The sequence below is a fragment of the Apis cerana genome, linkage group LG5 (assembly GCF_029169275.1).
Source record: "Apis cerana isolate GH-2021 linkage group LG5, AcerK_1.0, whole genome shotgun sequence".
Classification (NCBI taxonomy): Eukaryota; Metazoa; Arthropoda; class Insecta; order Hymenoptera; family Apidae; genus Apis; species Apis cerana.
Window position 1 is genome coordinate 3,637,747 of NC_083856.1, and position 23,235 is coordinate 3,660,981.

The 23,235-nt window shown below is 31.9% G+C and overlaps 1 protein-coding gene across 2 annotated transcripts in view; it reads left to right on the plus strand.

Moving 5' to 3' along the window:
• LOC108001407 (cysteine sulfinic acid decarboxylase) overlaps positions 1-20,414 on the plus strand; it is a 31,452-nt gene extending 11,038 nt beyond the window's left edge. Inside the window, exons 11-13 of one of the 2 annotated variants that reach the window (XM_062075849.1) lie at positions 476-615; positions 3,756-3,951; positions 4,270-6,669. In XM_062075849.1, the coding sequence (XP_061931833.1) occupies positions 476-615; positions 3,756-3,920 (305 nt within the window). In that variant the 3' untranslated portion in view covers positions 3,921-3,951; positions 4,270-6,669. Of the gene's footprint in view, positions 1-475; positions 616-3,755; positions 3,952-4,269; positions 6,670-19,327 lie in introns of those variants that run through there. The other variant, XM_062075850.1, reaches the window with a different exon arrangement.
• Positions 20,415-23,235: the final 2,821 nt, after the last annotated feature.

Sequence of the window (23,235 nt, forward strand, 5' to 3'; positions counted from 1 at the left end):
AAAAATTATATTCTTATAGTTATTTGTTATATTACAAGTTAAATCTCTTATAATTTTCCAATTTCACTTATATACTTAAGTAAAACTATTTAATTTAAAAATATTTCATTACACATTAAGCACGAAGATATCTTGAAAAAAACTTTTCATTCTAATCCAAAGCTAACCTATTCTCACCAACTTTTAAAACACTTTCGATAGGCACTTTGGAAAAAAACAAAAAAAAACCCTATGGATCTCTAAATTAAATTGCCTCGCGATGTATCAAATTTACCTATTACCCGATACAAAATGGACACGATATATAAAACGGTCAGACCGCGTATTCGAGCGAATTTCCAACGGTCGTAAATAAAATTCCCTTTCTCCTGTTTCCCAAAATCCATTGGCCGTTGCCCAATGTAACTTTGCCCGTTCGTAACTATTCACCATCTCACTTTGAAACGTGTTAAACGGTTCGTTGCGTTATTTACAGGTGGTATGTGGCCATTCACGATTATGCCAAACTGCATCGTGCACGTGATTATGTACACCTATTATCTGCTCGCCTGCTTGGGCCCAGAAGTGCAAAAGAGGATCGCGCCTTGGAAACAATACATTACGGGTTTACAAATGGTACGTTCCCATTTTCTATCTGGCTCTGCTATCTGCCACACTGCATACACATTGCCTGGAATGCATATATTGTGTCGGGGGAGGGTGTTGTTGGGTGTTGCACCCGGTGAATTGCCGTGCTGGGAGCGTTATTCGCTCATTTCACCGTGCACGGCCTCGTATCGCGTAATCGCAAAATTACATTCCCTGTCCAGCACCGAATTTTTCCAACGTGAAATTGCTATTGACGCCCGGCCCTCGATCGGTTACTGGGGATCGGTTAAGTAAATTAATCCACGTATAAGCGAATAACGCGTAGAAAATATTCGTTCCGCGCGTCAATTAGGCTGTCCGATCGTTTGCGAAACTGTTTGTGAAATTGACAGACCGGAAAATGGTGCGTAGGAGTTAGGAATTCATGGACGAGTATTTTAAGGATATGAGATTAGACTTAAATGTGGAAGGAGAAAAATTTATTGGCAGTAATTTAATTTTCATTTGATTTCATTTAAGTGTAACTTCAATCGCAAAATTAATAATCGCACGTGTGATATTATTGAATTTGTTACAACTGATTTGGCAATATTTTTTAATTGATTAGAAATTTTTAAAGATGCTTTTCATCGTGACTAACATTTTGTAAGTATAATTTTTAACTTATTCATATTATTAATAACAATAATAAACCTTCATGAACATTGATTACTTGTACTTGTTTAAGAGAAAAATAATTACATTATTTGGTGCAATATTTGCAGAAAAAATGAAATATCGGTTCAAAGATGTATAGCATGTTTTCGAAAAAGGATTGACCATTCGATGGGGTGATAAAGAATTCAATATGTTCCACACGAACCAATTTTTACAGTTACAGTGAAATTATTCTTTATGCTTTCACTGGCGTGGCAAGGATCGCGGATGAAATGCGCGCAGTCGTAAAATATAAATGTCAAAAAGGTGTACGGCAGCAACGTTTTTCAGGGATAACGAAGCACCGGAAATAAATCATGTTTCCAGTGAAAAACTTTTTGTTTCATCTCGATCTCAGAACTTATCACATAACTTGTTTAAGGCAATTTAAAACGCGAATAAATCTAATGTTTCGTTTCTAAGATTTTCGAATCGTTAAAGATTAAAATTGCATAAGTTTTTTGAATCTAATTATCTATAACTTTCACATTTGGCTCAGCTGCAAGAATTTAATGCTGTTGTGGAATTCTGTTGTTGAAACAGATTCTTCCATTTCAAATGGTTCACTGATCTTTGCAATAGAATACATTTGTGAATACATTTTCCAAATTCCAAACTGTCTCTCTATAAATTTATCTGAAAATTTTCATTCCGATGACACCATTTTGCATGGAGCATGTATTAAATGAATACATGTCTTTAGTATTTTTAGAGATTTTCTTAGAAGTCAGAAGATTCGTATTCATGTAATTTAAATAAAAAATTGATGAAGCCTATTTTTATAAAATTTCAATTTTTTCTCTAATTCTAATTTTTTTGGTTTGTATAATATCGAATTTAACAAATTTGATTTGTAATTCAAATTTCAGTTAATCATATTTAGATTATCTTATTTTATTATGAATACAAATTATTTTGAATTATGAAAAAATTATTCAAATTTAACAGTAAAATTCATGAATATAATATTATTAATTATTTCATAAAGTTTATTGGTTAATCGTGAAATTTTACTATATCATCATCATTAGAATGAAGTTATAAATGTGAAAATTTTTAAATATTTTTATTTCAAAACAAAATATTAAAATAAATCAGATATTGGGATATCCAAAGATTGCATTGAAAATTTCATTCGAGTCTCTGAAATCCAGGAATCAAGATGAATAAAAAAACATTGTTCGAGCATTTTGGAAAACAATGAAATATCGACCACGCCTTCAATCTCCATCGTTAAGAGGTGCAATATGCTTTAGTCGACGAACACGAAATAAAAATGCATATGAAAACATATATCAGGCATGTACAGGGTGTACCAAATTCGTTGGAGAAAAATATTATTAATAAATTTTAATAAACAACCTATATGAAAATTCTAATGATAAATTAGTCCAATCACTTGCTTAAATATATTATTAAATAAATTAAATATATTTAAATATATTACATACAAATTATAGAAAAATAATATGAATCCAAATTAAAGTTGAATGATATCGTTTAAAGCTTATTTTCCAAATTATAGCCAGACTTTCATCCACACTTCATCTACAAAATTAAATTGTTTACAACTTGAAAATTAACAAATATACCAATCTTTTTGCTCGTTTCCTTTAAATGTTCTCATGTTCTATGTAGATATTCATACCCAAAACTTTCTCCTTATCTTTCTTACACACCCTATATATGTGTTTTTCGTTTAGCGTGCATATTGGCTCGCATTTGGCTTGCCTAACTCGATAACCGGATTTTCGCGCAGGAGGTTGAAAGGGTCGTAAGTGCCTGATGTGGAATTACACGTGTACCGGCGGTGATTCGATTTGCGTTTCGAATCCCGACAGGAAACAACGAGAAGAGGGGCTAACGCTGGTTTTTAATTAAATTATCCGTCCGCAGGGAACTTTTATTTCTCCGTGAGGTATCTACAGGACGATTTATCGGGTTACGCGGCCGTTTAATTTCGAGTTTCGAACGTTTCACGAACGTAACGAGTGGAAGTCAAGGCTTCGACCGAAGAGAATCTCGACAAGTTAGATTTAGAAGTCCATTTTAAGTAGAACCGCGAAGAGATATTTCATTAAACTCCATTGTACGTGAATAATATTACGTTTTGTTATAATTATTCTTTTGGATTTTTTTTCTGTGAATTTTTGATCAGAGGAATGAACAGATTTTTGATCGAAATTCAATACGTTCGATATTTTAATGAATTAATAATTTTAAAATTTGCATAAAATTATGATAGATTAATATTTGTTGAAAATCATAATTTATTTTGATGCATTTAATTCTTAATTTCTTGAATCGTAAAGATTGTCTTATAATTTAAATACATATTTGAATATATATTGAGTTATTTATTTATTAATATTTATTTGAAAAGTATTCGTGGTATTCTTTTTTTCCTCGAACGAAAGATTTGTTTCAATGAAATAATATAAAGTGGAAAATATTTTCTTGTATGGTTTCAGATCCAATTTATTATTATGATATGTTATACGTTTCAAACTTTGTTGCCTTCGTGTGAACCAAATCGAAAACCGATAGCCTATATCTATATGTCGCAGATCCTTATCATGTTTGGTATGTTTTGCGACTATTACAAGAAATCATATCTCAAAAAAAAAATGAAGTAATAACGATTCAGAGAGAATCAGGAAAGTCGAGGTAAGTAAATGTTATTCAAGTTTTAATTTTCAATCGAATAATAATTATCTTCTATTAAATTAAAACGAATTTACTTTTTTTAAAAGAAGTTTCGTTATCTATAAATTTTATTCTATTATTCTCCAAATGAAATTACATATTATAAAAGATTGGAAGCATATTAAATACAAAATTATAATTATTTAAAGATGGTGATTCAATCACATATAATTAAAATTTTCTTCATTACATATTTTAATTAATTACTGCTTTAATTTTATATCCATCAATTTTCTATTCAAATATTATAATAATCATCTCATTCCTATGTATTAATAGGTGATTTCGGATTACACGTTGTCTAAATGCTACCATGAAAATCCAGTAAAATCCAACCATTGTGACCGCGTGATATGCTTCATCCTGGAGGGCGTATCTCTCTACACGGTGATAATTCCATGAAAAATCGGAATGGAACGATCGTGAATGCTTGATAAAATGCGGTTGGTGGAACACATTAGAAAGACACGCATCAGGAAGCAAGCATGGGGCATGATACAAGGGTAAAATTCGCATATCCGAGTCAGTTCGCATTTTTGCTCGCGGGGATGCTTTTAGTCGATCCTCTATCCTTTTTTTTTTATTTTTTTTTATTTTATTTTATTTCTTCGTTTTCCCTTTCTCTCTCTTTCATCAGTGTCCTCTCGAAACACATATTACATTTCGTTTCGTATAGTATCGATACAGCGGTGGCGCACGCGACATGATCGTGACTGTGATTTTATTAAAATCCAGCAAACAGTGGATCGACGTTAACGTTCGTTCCATACTTTCACGGAATATTTTATTCTTTCACTGATATTCGTTTGTAGTTTTGCAAATTTTCCCTTTCTTTTATTTTAGAAATGTAAAAAGATGAGACAGTAACTTCTTGAGGGATGAATTTATTAAAATCGATGAAAAATTATAATTTCTTTCTCTCTTTTTTTTTTAATAACACAGTTTATATTGCTCATTTAATTAATGTTAAATTGTTAATTTTTAAATAATAAGCTTCTTTGACATGCGATTATTTAATTTTTACACTTGAATTCATTATCCCTCAAGCAATTAAATATTTTGTTCGAATAAATCTACGCGAGATAAACGTTCAAATAAAGAAAATTAATTATAGTTACAGTTATACGCTATATAAGTTTTGGATTTTACTTATACAACGAACTTATATTTTACACATATATTGGAATAACAAACTGAAATGTTTGTATAATAAAGGTTATTAAATTTAAATATTTCAGTGTTGAATTAAATAATAAAATAAAATTTTCCATAGAATAATGAGATAATTTCAGAATGTAATATCATAGAAATGTTTTATCATAGTTTTTAAAATTATTTTTAATTGAATTTAAACAAATTAAATAATCAAGTATGGAAAGTTAATTATTTTATATTAAAGTACAACTTTGATGAATAAGTAGAAACAACTTATTTTAATTATCAGACGTAGCTCGTAATTAAATAACAAGGATTATAACTTCTTAAATATTAACAAGTACAATTACAATTCTTGTAAATTCCATTAAAAGTTATTCAATTTGGTAAGAAAATATAAAATTTCTTAGGAACAATTTCATATAAATTGTTTAAATAAATTTTTATTCATTCCTTTTGGGGTAAGAAAACTTTTCTTTTCTTAATAGTATAATTTAAATACTTTCCATGTAGATGCCATTAGAAAGTTCAACGAGTAGTCTGTACTTTTAGTCCAGTATCATTAATCAGCTTTTAATAATCCAACTTCATTAATCTTCATTACTAATTGTCCAAACTTCATTAATAATTAATTTGTAAAATATTTCTGTATCAGGTTTTAATAATCAAACTTCATTAGTCAAATTTGTAAAATATATATTTTCCAAATACTTATTTTCTTTACACATTAACTATATTGATACAAATTTTAATATAATGCCCAATAGATTTTAAAATTGATCTGGTCGAATTACGATATATCAGTCTGAAAGTATTGATATCCTTTTTAATAATTATTTTAGCTTACGTTTAATCGCTATAACTTTAATTAATTTCTAATTTCAAAGAGTTTATATATATTGTCGACACAAAATATCATCCTTTTAAATTAAATTTACTATAAACAATTTTATACGACTTATTTGAAATTATTTATCTCGCCGGAATCAAAAACCAATATAACTTTTTCAACATCACAATATATCTTTTAATGGACATTTTATACGCATCTATCCTATATGAGCTTGCATCCCCCCTTACAGACACGTGTGCCTAAAGGGGTGACATTACAGAAACGTTTTCCTGGCCGACCGAAATTAGCATAGAGGATTACCGTGTCTGTGGCTTAAAGTCGACACGCATGGTTGCACGCCGATAAGAGTTTATTAACGCTGGGTATATTTATCTTGCAATTTCGACCGACGCGAAACCCTTTACCCTCCCCTCAACTTTCCCTCTCAGGATTCAGGAGGTAAGCTGGTCCAAAGAGCTATCTATAATATATGTATGCGTATACAATTTGTTAAAGATGATGAATTGTTTCGATTATAATAATTTATTTTTTTATAATATTTTGTTCAATGAAGATAATATTAATAATTATTGAGAGAGAATGACTTGAAGAAACGATAAGAAAATTATATCAGATTCAGAGATAACAAAATATGTAAAAAACACAATTTATAATAAAATTTCTTATAAAAACTTCTTAATTTCTTTAAAATATTCAAAAGATATAGAAGAAAGAAGAATATGCAAATGTTTCTTTAAATTGTCTAATTTCTTTAAAAGCGTTAATTAAATAAATTGCTATAAAACCTAGCTCAAAAAGTGCAATGATCGTACAATTGCCTTTCGTTTGCAAAAACATGAGGGGAACTTCTCGTTTTATTCCACTTTGTAACGCTTTAACAGAGAATTGCTATTCCTTTTACTGAATTAGTAATATTAAAGAGTCCACGAGTGCATTACTTTTGCCTTGAAGTATTAAATGAGGGCGTGAGCACCCTCTATAGTTGCATGCAATACTTACAACCAGCGAAAGAAAAAGAAAAGTGGATCTTTTCGTCTGAAATGTATGACCATGTTGCCTTTCCTTTACTAAGCGAATTCATTTTTTAGACTTCATGGAGGTTTGTTCCAACGTTGTGAAGTTTTTGTCGTACCATAATTTTTGCAACTTGAAAATTTCAAACAGTCAGTGGAGTCACTTTTTCTCGAGGAATAATGTTAGCAAAGTTCACCTATGATTAGGCTGTTTCATAATTTCAGCCAGTTTTTAAATTTTCGTTATGAAAAGTTAACATATATGAGAATTATTATTTATTTTTCTTTTTCATTATTTTTCCAATTAGATTTCCAATTAGATAGATATATATTATTTTTTTATCGATAAAACAAAGAACATAAAATAAAATCATTTAGATTTTTCAACAAATCATATTCCAAAAATAAACTATTACTATTAACTATTACATAATTTATTTTAAAACTCCATCAAATTAAATTGAAGATATTAAAATATTTAAAATATAATTTTTATTATAATTGTGATATAATAGAAACGTTATTATAATAGAATAATATATCGCAACATTGCATACCTAACAGGAATCTGTTCCACCATCAAAAAAAGAGTGCAAATAGCTGTGAGATATAATAGCTATGAGAGATATACGATTACGGCAAACGATTCGATCGAGCTTTCGAATCATCCTATCGCCCCTATAAAAACGGAAGTTGGCTGCGCTCTGACTCGTTGTATTCAGCAAACGTATGTATGCGTTTAAGCAAGCAGTTACGTCGCACAGTGTGGCCTTGCAATATGGAAGCGGTACTTTGTCTTATAAATTTCGCGATATTGGCTCTGCTGCAAAAGAATCACGGCCATGCGCGTCCCGCCAATAATGAGTCCGAGAAGAGAAATTAAAATTTTCGACTGATAAAAAACGATGTCGTTTCTAGTCTGTGCGATGCAATTGTACGGCAGCTGGTTTAGCCATACAGATACAATTCATATCTCGCAAAAAAATAGGAAATGGACAAATGATTTTTATCAATGTTTAATAAACGAGAGAAAGATTGGAACACTTGAAGATTTTAATCAAAGTAAAAAAAAACAAATGAATGTATAAATATATGTTGAAATTTATAAAAATATAGTTACGATAAAAGTAATAATAAATAAAATTAAATTGTAAATTGTAAATTTTTGACGATTATGAGCTAAAACCAATGAGAAAGATCATGATATTTATGACATATATATATATATGTGAAACCATAAAATGTCACAACATCGTTTGGTCAAAAGCACACTTGGTGATAGCATGCTGGAATTTAATAACCACCGTGCTCCAACTTGAACCCGTTTAGAATTTAATACTAATTTAAAAGAGATTAGTTCTGTATCCAGCTCTAGACAAGGATCACTACCCTCTCAACCGACTCCCTACCTACATCCTGGGGTGAATTTTAGGGGCAGCAACCGGGCACAGAAGCCGTGTTCCCATGGGGGAAGCGGCTTAATTAATTGAGCTTAATTTAAATTTAATTTAATTTTCCCTGTATTCATTCTCTTTCTCACTCTTTCTTTCTCTTTCTTTCTCTCCTCTTCCTTTCTCAATTATATTCATAGACACGTGTGTTTCCCAACTTTGAATATCTTTTAAATATGTACAGGTTATTACAATTGATTAATATTTGTACGATAAAATTGGCGAGAGGAATATGATCAAATGTATCAAATTTTCGCAAATTTGTAATAACCGAGTAACTTGTTTTATATGTAATCTTGTTCAAGATTATTTTCTAGACTCGATTATACTAAGGATTAGACTACAGAGAGTTATATATTAGAAAATTTAAAAGTGTGTAAAAATGTTAATATCAAATTTAGAACTATTCAATTTTTATTTGAAACATTTTTTAATATTTTTCGAAAACAAGTGTATTATTTCAAATGATAAAATTATGGATATAAGTTTAAGTAATCAATGAATTATAGATATAAAATAATAGAATTATCGATTATTTGAATAATGTTTATAATATATTCCAATTAAAAATTGAGAATACATGAAAACCATCATTCAACAATTTATAGAAAATTCAAACTTTCAGCATCCATAAGTCCTTTCAAGCACCTGTAATTACTCTTCTTTCACCTAGATTGGAATTCCTTCGTTAAAACTTGAGCAAAGGCTAAGTGCAAGTAAACAATTAAACCCGTACATTGTCTTGAATTCATAAATTTATAACCATCGTAAATTTCGATGATCAAAATAGTACGAATAAAATCGGTTAAAACAAATAAAACTTTGGAATACTTTACAGGCATCCTACGTACGAAACTTCTTTTAAATATTATTCCCTACAACCAGGACAAAATTCTAAGAACAGATGCTATCACTTTCAAAGTTAAAATCACTCAATATATGGAGGAATTGTTTTTTCCACAAACGAATCCCCCTTCCTCCTATATAAAACCTTACAATACATTCAATTCCCTTTTCGAGTTTCTATATCTCGAGCCGAGAAGGTTGGGGGAAAAAAGTTTGAAACGAGCGCGGGCATCGAATGATTTACCTCGAATGTAAATCATTTCTTCTCGAGGCACGCGGTTCGCCACGATTCTGCGTGAATTTCGTGGAAACGATTCGTATCTCGTTCGTTCCACTTAGCTCGTTGGATATCGAATACCTCCCCCTCGTACCAACTTTTCACTCCCCTTTTCCTCGCCAAGGCCGAGACTCCTCCCTTTTTCCGCGCGGAGGAATTCATCTCGTGGAGAACTTTCAGTTTTGTTCTTCCCTTCTATCGAGTGATTGCTCGTCCGCGGGGAGGAGAGGAAGAGGAGAACCGATTTCGAAGGAAAACTTTGAATATTTACAGGTAGGGCGCGCGCGTACCGACATTTTCGAGGGCACCCTTTAAAATTTATTAGCGAATATCGATGAAATTCCGGCACGAGAAGGATGGAGGAGAGGGAGAATCGCCGCGCGGATAGAAAAATCTCGCTCGAGACTATGTTTTGCGGGAAGGGGTTTGGTCGGTGGGGAAGTTTATTGAATCTTGAAAGGAGAGATGCAAAGAGAAATTGTCGTGGCTCTACTTACATGGGTTCACTATTGGAAAATTGAAGTGGCGGAGATATGAATTTTTAACTGATTTTGGTTCATCTTAATATTGCCTGTCTAAGAGGAAAACGTGAAAAAGGAGTTTTCTTTTGTATTCTGTGTTTTTCTAATCTAATATATAATTGATTAGAAATATTTATAGCTTGTATGCGAAGAGAACGTATCCGAATATAAGTATAATGAATCGTTAAAAAGAAATAGCGGGTACTAAAAACTTCGTATCCCATTTTCACTAATTATTTTTAAATTTTTTTTTAGATTTTCTTCAAAATTTGTGAACATTTATTCCACGAAAATTCGAGCCGAGGAAATAGAATCAACAATCCTAAAAGGTTGAGAGAAAAATTCGAAGTTAAATTTCCTAGAACATGAAAGATTCTTCAGTTTCTTATGCAGATTGTGTACAATTTATACAGGGCCAGTTTTGTAATTCTAACGAACACAAACATGGCATTAATTCTTTCATGCAGCAACCCAGCCATTTTCTCTCACTGTTCTCCCTCCCTTCCCTCCCTTCCCGACTAGAAACAGACACATTGTCCTTTTAATATGCGGCGGAATAAAACATCATTCGGTTAGGCGAACTTCCCCGCATTTTTTCCCTGCTCGACTTTTACATATAGAGAGCTGAATATTCATCAGTAAAGTACGATGAGAAAGTTCAATCTGCAAGAAGTGGACGGCCGACTTCGTTAGGGTGTTCCCTCTTCCAGGCTCAAAGTTTCAGCCTTGACTAGAGCCACGGATAAACTTTGATAAGATAATATTGTTACCGCTACCTCTGACAAACGAATAGCTTTCTACTTTGCCCGAAAAGCATGCCCGATGTCATTTCGAGATGGATCAGATATAAAATTAAAGAAATTGTACGGAAATTTTTGATAATTTCGATCGAGGGTTTTCGAACGATTTCAAGAAAATTATTGAAACCAAAAAGAAGACTTTAATTAAAATCGATTGACATTGTTGTATAACGCCATGATGTCAATCACGTGAATAAAATGAACAAGAAAATTGTCAAAATGAAACGAAATTCGAAGCAATCATTTCAAATAATCAGAGAAATATTTTCTTCTCGATTTGTTTAAAAAAACTCATCAGTGAATTAAGAAAAAAGAAAAACGTGGGTAAAAGTCTGAGAAAATGCAATATCTGATCAAGCATAGTTTCTCAGCAGTCGGTTAAATTACAACGTAACAACTCGTAGCTAAGATAAACGGATTACGAGCGTGTACGTGCATCGAATCGAAATTAATTCGGTTGTAGAAAGAGAGAGAGAGAGAGAGAGAGAGAAAGAAAAGGAACGAAGATGTTTTCTAAAGTGAGAAAAGAAGAAGGATAATTTTAGTATAGGGAAGAAAAAAGAAGAAGAATCAAAGAATATTCTCGCCTTCTTTGTTGTTTGCATTGGATGGCCAGTCTCAGAATGGAAAAAAGAGTGGAAATGGCGACGAGGTAGTTAATGAGGAAGAGCCAAGATAATGTCGTATAAGTAACTGTAGTAAAGTAGACGGTAGTAGATGATAAAGTAGTGTTTTATAAGTCGAATCGTCCCCAAGTCTAAGGATTTAATATCCTCGCAGACGTTAAGTGATTCGGAGTGGAAGCCAAGATAGCGCTTTATTGCCATTAGACAAACCGTGGACCATTTTCCTTACATCGAAGTTTCTTGATCCTTTGGCTGCACGTGTAACTATCTCACTTCTTCTTCTATATAAGTTAAAATGAAAGTAAAGTATGGATGGATTGATTAAAATATTAAAAATCAATTTTATCTTTATTTCTTTTTACAAAGATCAGCCATATTTGAATGCTGAGTTGTGCGTTTTATTAATTAATTAGCTGATTCGTTTTCTCTAATATCACTCTCTCGTAATAATTGCAGCAATGATCCGAATGTGAAAATTCGAAGATGGTTGCACTGGAAATTCCTTGAATGAATATGCATGCGTCGAGTATGTGCGACTATGGAAACATTGTTGGGAATGGTACCTCTCTCGTTGCATTCTAACTCGATGATTTGTTCCTGCGTTTTACGATGAAAAATTTCCGAAGGCCATAACTTGCTTCTCGTAAATTTTTCAACTCTCATACCAAAGAAGGAAGAAAAATCATCTGGAATATTTTCGTTTCTGTAAATTCTTTTTTTTTTTTTTTGCAAAAGTTTTACGATTTTAAGCCTGTAGATTTCCGACTGGAACATGTCGTTTATGATAACATGAAAATTTATTTAGCTATTCATTATTCTGTGCTATTTGGAATACACGATTTGTCTGACTTATTTCGTTTTCTACTATGTGCGTTTCGTCCGAATAAAAAGTTATTTTAGGATAAAAAAAATAACTCTTGTATCTGTATTATATATATATAACAAAAATTTGTTTTATTTTTCAAAATTTGATTTGCTCATTTTTTCTGACGAGACGTATACATCGTGACACATATCGTATCATGAACTTAGAACTCGTCCAATAATCCATAGAATCAATGGAATGGTGACTCAAAATTCGAGGAACCATAGTATAGAATCAATTCTCCATACATTTTCAGATTCCTTCCAAAGATTGATTTCTCCACGTTGAAAAATACTTTGTCTTATTTCATGCTATCCATTTTTCCTCCTACACTCGCATTCCGTACGAACGTTTTGCCAAGTCGACTTAACTATTAGCTGCAAAGGAATGCAGTTGGGGAATTGACTCGGTCTATTTCTCATTGGAATGCGGTGAATACAATACGTGAAACTGCGATTTCTCTGTCTTACTCATTAAATTCAATAGCCTCTCGTTGAAGAGGAAAGAAGATCGTGACCATGGTGATGCATTATTGGTCGAAAACGTCTATCGTTTGTTCGGTAATCTTTGCAGAAAAATTCCTCCCATACTCTCGCACGTCACGATGCGCTATCAGGAAATGCGAGAGGACGATTGGCGATCATGAGTTCACATGTGCTGTGATCAATCGCTCTCAGGATCGTGGGAAAGTAACTTTTCCTGTCACCTGATGGAAGAAGAATCGACCGAGTATTCTGAAACTCGATTGGAGCAGTCGGAACCTTTTAAAGGGACCTTTCTCTGTTCTATTTCGTTTGAAATTTTTATCTCATCTTCTGCATTCTATATGTAATCGTGAAAAAGGTTATGATTGACGTTATTCTCTTGTTATCATTGGATGATTTTTTTGAATATTTAACGAAAAATCTTTTTTCCTATTTTCCTTCTATTTTCTACATCTTTAATTATATATTATCAATATAAAATATAATGATTTGTTCATTTTCAACTAAAATTTAATAATTTTCTGAATCTGAAAAGTATTTGAGATAATTATTCCAAATTATATATTTATCCATAAAAATATATTTTTCGAAAATTAAACATGATTAAACGAAAAAAGATTTCAAAGAAAATTATATAGTACATCTGCAGAATATATGTACAATACAATGCATATATAATAAGAGGAAAATCAAATAATAATTTTTAACATTAAATAAATATTGTAAAGAAGCATGCATTATTCATCCAGTTATTTATCATATTGAAAAAAAAAATATATATATATATTCTGAAATGACTTTTATTTATTATCTCAAAATACCATTTTAACCCAGGCTTGCGTGTACATTCATCCATTAATCAAATAAAAAAAATGACGCTTCGCATAAATATCGCGGAAATCGATAAATCATGATCACTCGGTTAAATAACCGGCCATGCACCAAGCCGCTAGGATTGGATGACGGGACCTTTCCCTATACGATACGAGATAGTCCATGTTAAACGTTTCAGAATAATACACATACGTAACATAATAGAAAACGGAAGGGGCGAGTTGAAGTAACTGAGGCGGATAGAAGGAAGAGGAAGGAAAGGCCATCCAGCTTCTTCACTCCCTCTTCGTCATTCCGTGGTTGCCAGAGACAGCCGCAGAAACTTGAGAATTTATAGCCCTGCGGCTTGCGGATTTTCGTTTTCTACTGAACTGGAACCTTCGTTGGAAATTCTACGTCCCTACATACGACGACACCGATGGAGACTCAATTAATATTTATGGGGGCACCTCGATTTCGCCTCCTCTCCTTCTCACTCCTCCCCCTCCCATCTCAGACAGCCCTTTCGCTTCAGCAGCGTTGGTTAAACTGCGCGGGGCAAAAAGGAATGATCGCTTTACGATCAGCTGCGCGTTTAACATCGATTTTAGCCGGGTGCTTTGCGGAACCATTCTTTTCCACTATCACGAAATTTATTTTCGTGTTTCCTGAAAATTTTCGTTCAGCTTGAATTTAATTAGAAATGATCGCACGAATGAAGAGGAATTTATTTGTTTTGGATTGTTTGGATTTGACGAAGTGAAACCATTTATTTTGGAAATTATTGTAAAGATTTTATACATTAATATTTAAAATTGTCTTCTTTTGAAATGAAATTTCTTTTTATTAGATTCCACATTTCTTTCTCATAGTGTCAAATCTTTATAATTATATTATTAAATAATTATTAAATAATACGAAATTTATTGTTTTTTTTATACAGATCTGTATATTTTTCTAATTTTATCTCAAATTTTATTTTCGATTATTCGACTTTAAATTTTTATCATTCACAAATGAGAATAATTTTGAATGGAATAAAATGACAACCAAAGAAATTAAAATATTCTTCATCCGTAAAAGTAACAAAATAATTTATATTTCCTATCCGCTCGGCGAAGCTTAATATCGCAATTACGCACAGGTAATTTTTCATCGAGATAAAAGTAAATTCTTGACTTTCAACTCTCGAAACGTTTACCTCCATTCTTTCTGTGTATTTTTTTTTCTCTCTCCCTCTCTTTCTCTCTCATATCTCCTTTCCTTTGAATTTTTGCATCTGAACAAGGAAGAGTCATTTACGGTCTAAGTAATATTTATGCTGCCTTTCTTCAAGAACGGAACATAAGTTCATCACGATCGCCACCATAAAAGAAGAGAAAGTTTGCACAAAGACGGGCATAGTTTGTTCAACTACGTTTTGATGAGATCCTCCTCGAGGACACTCCAGTTCCGGTTAACCTGGTAAACTCGACCCCCCTCCATTTTCTTGCCGTCTATTTTCCCTTATCTTTGCAGGACCCTTCGCCATTTTATGAATTGAATCGTTCAGCGATGTAAACGAGCCGTTCATTGGTCGACGAGCAATAAAAAAAAAGGGAAATAAAAACCGGGAGAGAAGCTTTTGTTTATGATCTTTCCTATCCGCTTAAAGCTAACACTGTCTTGTTCAATGAAAATGGAATGACCGTCATAAAATGATATTTATGAATTTTTAAAGAAGCAAAATGGAATCACAATTGGGCAAGGATGTATAATTTTCTTGGTTGTATGATAATATAAACTACTCGTATAAATTTTTCAATTTGTGCAAATATTTTTATTTGATATAATTTGATATAAACGAATAGTTTGAATAATAAATATTTCAGACTTGAAAAAAAAAGGCAAATTGTCAATTTTAAATTTTTTCAATTTCAAAGTACAATATATAAATGCATATAATCAAACCAGTAATTATAGATACATTCTACAATTCAGACAAATAAAAAGATTATATAAGAATAATATTTATAAATATTATTCATCAATATTATAATGAATAAATGCACATAATTTTGTTTTTTATTAAATTTAATACGATTATTAAATTTTATTCGTGAATATAATGTCGATAATTATACAAATTCATTAGGGTTAATCTGATTAATTTATTACAGTTAATGCGGTAACAAATTTATCAATAAATAACGAATTTGAAGTTATTCAACTGATTATGTCTCTGTTTTAATCGTATGTTTCATTTTCCCTGAAATGAGGATATCATAATTTCAATCCTATCTCCATTTCAATTATAATTTGGATGTAAATATTTTAAGCTGTACATATGTAACATTAATATGATTCATTTCAATTCATCCTTGTGTCTTGATTAAAAGATTTTATTTAATAAGATTGTATTTATCACATTTTCAACTTCTATCAATATTTTGTAATATATTTTAAACGTCTATTATTTAAACAATTTTCAAATACAATAAAAATTACGGGGAATAAATATGAACAACTAAAAGTTTAAACATGTTCTGTTTGTCATATCAGAGATTTAGAGAAATAAAATAAATAAACCGTTCTTCAACGTGTCATCTAAACGTTTTCACGTTGCGTCGCATCCGTATTTACTCATACAGAACCAAGTTAAAAAGCAAGATCATGGCAGCCTCTCAGCTCGATCCGGATGCACAACATTAAATCTTTATTGTTTGCAACAAAGGTTGCCTTTTCCTCTTTCCTTTGCATCTCTCTCATTTCCTTCTCTCTACAATTCTCTCCCCTTTCCCCTTCCCATTTTATCTCTTTTTTTTCGCATCGTTGTCACTGTCCCCTCATTCCCTCTCTCCTCCTCCCTTCCCCGTAAGAGGATCATTCTCGCGTAGTTTTTATCTCTCATTTCATCCCCATCCCTTACGCTCCTTTTAAACCAGCCAATTCGCCTCTCGAACGAGAAAGTGGTCTGGGACGAAATGCAGGAAGAGCATGGAATTATCCGGTTTCTAGCGGATAGCCAGTTATCCAGGGTACGATTACGCTCGAGTTATGCCCGGATGTCCTGCCGACGTCGAGCTCTCCTATCGCCTCTTTTCGCAGACAGTCGCGAAAAGCGAGGAAATTGTTTCGCTCACGGCCACTCCTCAGTACATCCACAAGGACAGACGATAATCCGAAATTTCATTTTTCGTTCTTCCCCTTGATCGTTCCGTTGCCGCGTGTCGGATTATATCCGGACCAAGTGATAAAGCCCTGTGGCTAGTCCAAACCAATGCATTTCAGTTAGAGATTATCTTTTAAGAGATAGGGGATACTGATTTTTGATAAGAAACATATATTTTTTTACAATCTTTTTTGTTGTTTTGTCAATTTTGTCAATTTTTTATGTGAGATGCAAGTAGAATATATCGAAAATTTTTGGGAATAAAATAATAAGCCAATCATTTAGCTCGTAGATTTTATTTATACATACTTTTAATCGCTTTGTAGTATTTCATTATAATCTGGTAATGTGTATCTCATTAATTTTCACATTTATATTCAGTATATTTAATATCTTTCAGAACTTTTTATGAAAGAGAAATTTTTAATTTCATTATTCACATATGTATAATGCTAACTAAGCTCATAACTTACTTCATTTTATATCCGTTAGTAGTAAAATGTTCTCGGCTCTTTGATATGAATTTCTAATTACATTCGTATTATCACTTCTCGCATAAAAATTTAAAAATATCTTTAATTATTTAAATTTAAAAAATTTTTTTATTTTTTCAAAAATATTTATCGTTTAACAAAATTGATTTAATAATTATTAATTAAACATTAATAAATAGAATAAGTTGCACAGATTATTTTAATAAATTAATATCTTTTTCAGATTTTAAATTTTATATCCGAGAGAAATCTCTTTCAAGCACAAGTTTCATTTATTTTTCAATACACAGACAATTGGCCAGCATCGTTATCGGTCTTTTTCTGCTGTTTTTAACTTATCGTCTTCTACCAACGCACATTACGAAGATGCTCGAGAGGATGAATGTTCGAGTCGATGGCCCTCGATGTTGAAGTGGATGAAGGCCTGCGGTACATAAGCCTGGTCCATTAATCAGCTCGCAAACGGCATTTCGCAAGCTCAGAGCTTGTGACTCGAGCTCTCGGTATTGGCTAGTCTACCTTTCTAGAATTTATAGAGACCTGACGAACGTTGATCTTCTTACGATAAGATACTGTGTTCCCCTAAAATGTAGTCATTTTTCCTCGATTCTTCGTTATTGATGCTCGAAAAAATATTACTCTCTCGATAGATCGTTCTATTTATTGGCTTTTATCTTTCGATTCCATGTTTTTCACTATTCAGTTGCAACGATTAAATAACTCGATAAAAAAGCGTTAAAACATGAGTTATAGTCTTTAGAATGAAAGCGGGGTTATCAATTTTTTTGTTTAGATGTCAATTGATATCTGATGGAAGTATTTGTTATTCGATAACTGCTTGTTTTGTTTTAAATTCAAGATGAAAAATCTTGAAATTTTTATATAAGTGAGATCATTCTATGATTATTTTAAAAAATGTATTGTTTTTTTCTATTATTTTGAAATTGATGATAGACAAATTATTTGTTTTTCGATTATTTCGTAGCTAATATTGCAAATTATTCTTAAAATATATAAAAATAAATCCAAAGTATCTTTTATTTCAAATGAAATTTTTAATGAAGTTTCGAAATTAATTATTTATATTAAATAAAAGATTTAAATTATGCATTTGTGAGGATAAAAACATGAAAATTAAATAATAAAATTAATTGTTTCGCTTCATAAATGGTGATAAATGATAATGATTATAAAAGTAATCATATTAAATTATAGTATTAAATAATTATAGTGTAATAATTTCATAATTCAAAGAACAAAATTTAATCAAAATATAGAAATATTGCAAGTAATTATTTCGGTTAATTAAGTAAAACATATTCGAGCGGACATTCATTCACGATAATATTAGTCTCCATGAATCTCTCGTATACCAATTTATCGGAATTATCTTCAACGATGAGTAATAGTCGATCCATATTTTTTATTTATTTCATAATATATTAATTTACTTAATCTATAAAGTGTTCTCACAAAATTTTGTTCAAAATTTCATTTTATTTTAGAACATCTAATACTAATTATATTAATATATAATTGATTAAGATGATACTTTCAATTAAAACTGCCGACTTTTCTATTACTTCTCCATTTTTTTTTTTACCAATATCATATCTTTCTTTTCCAAAATAACATCCAAACTTTTAATCACGCAGAACAAGAGCAAACGAAGAACAATCAAATTTCTACTCTTCTCACAAAACTTACTACATCATCTCTGCGTATAACCGTGCACTAAATCGATCGTGCCGCGTTCCATCAGGTAATAAAAAACCCTGCCCCCTTCGTATCATCCCTTCTCGACGATACATCGCGCGTAAGCCAGCAATCTGTTAGTCCCCAGTTCTGCAATTCTGTCCTTTCATTGCACTCTTCAAGACGCCACCAGCGAAGCCGTTTTCCTTCTTTCTTTTTTCCTTTTTTTTTTTTTTTCATCCTCGGCGAAACAATTTCAACGAGGGCTTTGCGCCGATTTACGCGGTTTCAGGTACCGCCGCCTCTCTCGCTCGGCCATTTCGCAACGCAGCCCAATACGTGGATCCCCGGAATTATACGAAGAAGGAGGAACTATTTATCAGCCACGTATACCGGGGACAGACGTTCTCTCGCCTAATCCAGCAGTGAGCACGGGGGAGGAAGGAGAAGCGGACAAGTTGCCATTGTTCCAACAGCTCGAAACTCCGAGAACTCGTGCAGATCCACGAGGCTGCACCCAGCCATCGTCCTTCCGGCTCTTTTCGTCGGCTTTACCAAGTCCATTGTGCCCCCGTTCCTCGAGTAGCGGGACCAATAGACTGAGATATAGACCCGCTTGACACGACTAGTCGAAACGGAACCAAAGATCCAGCTGATGTCCTTGTTTCGAGGTTACCGCCGCCTGAATACCGCCACTTTGCCGCTTAATCGCGGTCTTCGTCCTCATATTGTCCCCTGTACAAATGGCAGATTCCTCTGGTAAACCTTGGAAAATGCCGACCGATTCACGGATCCCGTGTATCACGATTATGACGATAAGTCGAGCAATTGTCTTTTTAAAGGGGGTGGCGAACGATTTAAATGGCGCCAGGCCGAATTTTGGGACAAGCTGCTTTCGTATTTCGTCGAGCATGCTGATAATGTTGCCAGAGTATACATATTTCTTGGAGAATGAACTGTTTTAAGAGGTTTTTGGATTCGTTGAAGAAATGTTTATATGTCACATCTAATTGTGACAGGTTATTAAATACGAAAAATATAACATGCTTTTTCGTGAAATATTTATTCTGTTGTAGATAAGTTGCATATCTCAAGTTTCTTGTTATTTCAAGAAAAATAGCAACAATTAAATAGTATCGCAGATTAAGATATATGCAGAAAAGAGATATAAATACAATTTAGTAGCATTTATTATCGAGTGTTATAAGCTTCAGAAATTGTTTTTGAAAAAAAGATAAATATTTTAGGTTTTCAATTAGAATAAATATAAATTAATAATCAAAATTTATTTTAAAAATTCGTTATCTCGATTTGGTGTTGTAATTTATCATAATGAAAAAAAATAATCCAGAAATACAATAATAAATACCATTTCTAAAATTCATCACGAATATTTTTATCTATTTCACAACTCATCGATTCACATTAGACCACTTGTGAAAACGTATTCCCAAAGGGCGAGAATTTTTATATCAACGAGTTTTTTCCACGTTAATTGTTTCGAACCCATGCCTCATGTCGTTTCGAAAATACACGAGATAAAGCAACTGAGGACACGAACATTTCCATCGTGCTCGTTCCCGTGTCGAACACATGCACTGTCGCTCGACAAAGTGATCGTAAACGCGAACGCATTTTTATCGTGCAAACAAAGCCGGCGTGATTCTCAAAGGTTTCAACTTTCGGTTAACGAGTAACTGTTAGGCTAATGAGAAACGTCAGAGAGATGATGCTTTACAGATCTAGTACTCTGTTTTTAATCGAAGAATCAAAGACAAATTTTGTTGACATTCCGGTAACTATACACTCTTGTATTAAGATATTTACAAGGGGATGGAATAAATATACAAATTGATTACGAAGTTGATCAAATTTTCAATTTTGTTTGAAGTTTTAAAATGTAATGTTTTCACGACGTATCCATTATTTTTTCTATTTTATCAATAATCTAATAATTAATGAATTTTATTTAAAATAAAATTTTAATTTGGAAAGCACGAAAGAAATATTATTCGTTTTTAGAAAATATGGAAAAATTTGAAAAAAATGATTATTTTTTTAAACTGGATTTAATGGATTTCTGTCATGACTTGAAAAAAATCTAGATATTTGATTCAATTAATTATCTATGGCGAAAGATTTGACAGAAACGGAAGAACTGTTACGGAACTGCTATTACTGACACGAGAAGAAACTTTCGCCGTAAGAATAATTGATCTTGTTAGACATAGAAGACGAATGATCGTTGAAAACCAACTATTGAAAGATCTAAAACCCGATGAAAGACCTGAAACTCGATGAAAAAGGAGAATTTTTCAATAAAATTCAATTAGTTCGACAACTGAAGGATATCTGTACACTTCACTTTCTTGACAAATGTTTCAATTAATTCAACAAAACAAACGAATTCCTTGAGAGTTGAAAAAATTCAAAATTATAGAATCAACTGATCGAAATAAACGAATCAGTGCAATTCTAATCACCGAAATATCATTTCCAAAATTAAAAAAAAAAAATAAAAAAAATGAAACGAACAATTTAAAAAGAAAGAAAACTCGAACGTTTCCTTAGTTTTCATTAACCAAGTTGTAAAAAATTCAAACAATCCCCTCCATTCGAAGGTTGAACGATAAAGCAAGCGTTATCAGGAGATGAAACTAGTCTCAAAGGAATAATCGATCTCAAGTAGAGGGTTCCGTGCTCGAGATCGCGTAAAATTATTCCACGTAGCGTCTGGTGGGACGCAAGACATTTCGAGAAAGAAATCGAGTCCCGGTACAAGTTTTTCAATTACGGAATATTGTGTCTAGAGTGTATACGAGAATAAGACACACATATAATTGAACAAGCTGAACAAAATGATCGATCATCATTTGTTGTTGGAACATTGTTGCACGCTCGATCTTGGGTCCCAATTACATCTTTTATCGGGCGAAGCCACACCTATACGCCATCACGATACATCATCTTCTATGTGGTAGCTCATAAGACGAAGTTTCGAGGTCGTGCAAAGATTTATGCCGGTGGGCTCGAGAAAGAGAAAACGAATTTCTCGTAACATGTTTTCCTCGAGTTTTCTTCCTTCCTTGGCCGAATTCGCGAGTTCCTCGAAGAAATTATTCCTTCGTGCAGTTGTTGGTTCAACAGCTTTTCCTTGGGACCATCGACTATTTTTCGTTAGAACTTCTTGTCGAGAGCAAGCTCGTGATTGTTGAAGTTTATTCGATAACTGATGATAGCGATTATAATTTTCTTTTTTTGCTGAAACAATTTGAATCTACACGAAAGAATTATATTATAACTAAGAAAATAGTAATATATATGATAAAAATGTATATGTAGGATATAGTAACGATGAAAGATATTATTTTACATAATTGTTTAATTAATCTACATTGCAGTTTATTTATAATTGGACTACGAATGTGTATCAACTTTTTTCCATCAAGTTTTTTTTTAGATAAATATGAATAAAGTAATTAGAATGAGAAGAAGAATTATATGAAGTTATTTCATTTATTGAAATGTTATTCTTATGAATGTTATTACTTCCAACCTTTACTTTCTTAAAACTAATTTAATATCTGGGTAATTTCTTAGAGAGAGTGCACAGTATTTTAATTATAAATATATATCTTTAAAGTATAATAAAGAAGAAAAAATTCTGATCTAGAGATTATGACAATTGCAGTCGAGCACACAATTAGTTTCATTCTTCATTGCAGTATCTCTTAAAGGTTCTTCATTCCTTAGATCCATTGTTCATCTCACAACTTTTATTCAAGAAATAAGTCATACTCTATTAAAAAAATTCACGAAAATTCCTTTCGATAAATTATTATAGTAACAATGAAAAGATATACTGAGAAATGGGATAACTTTAATTAAAAATATATTATAATAAATTAATGGCAATAAAATTCTGGATTAATTCCAATGTAAAAGATATAAATTACAATTAAATGAATTGATGTCTTGCGATGAAGATTTCTTTAATGGTTAAAAATTTATGACTAAAAATATTCTTATATATATATTATACTTTTTTACTATATATATATATATTATACTTTTTTATTTATAATTAAAAGAAAAATAAATCTCACTTATTGAACGAGATTTCATTCTGTACACGGAGGTTGTTCGAAAATTAGCCCATCAGTTTGAACAAGTTTATAAGGTGTACAAGTAAGTGGAAAG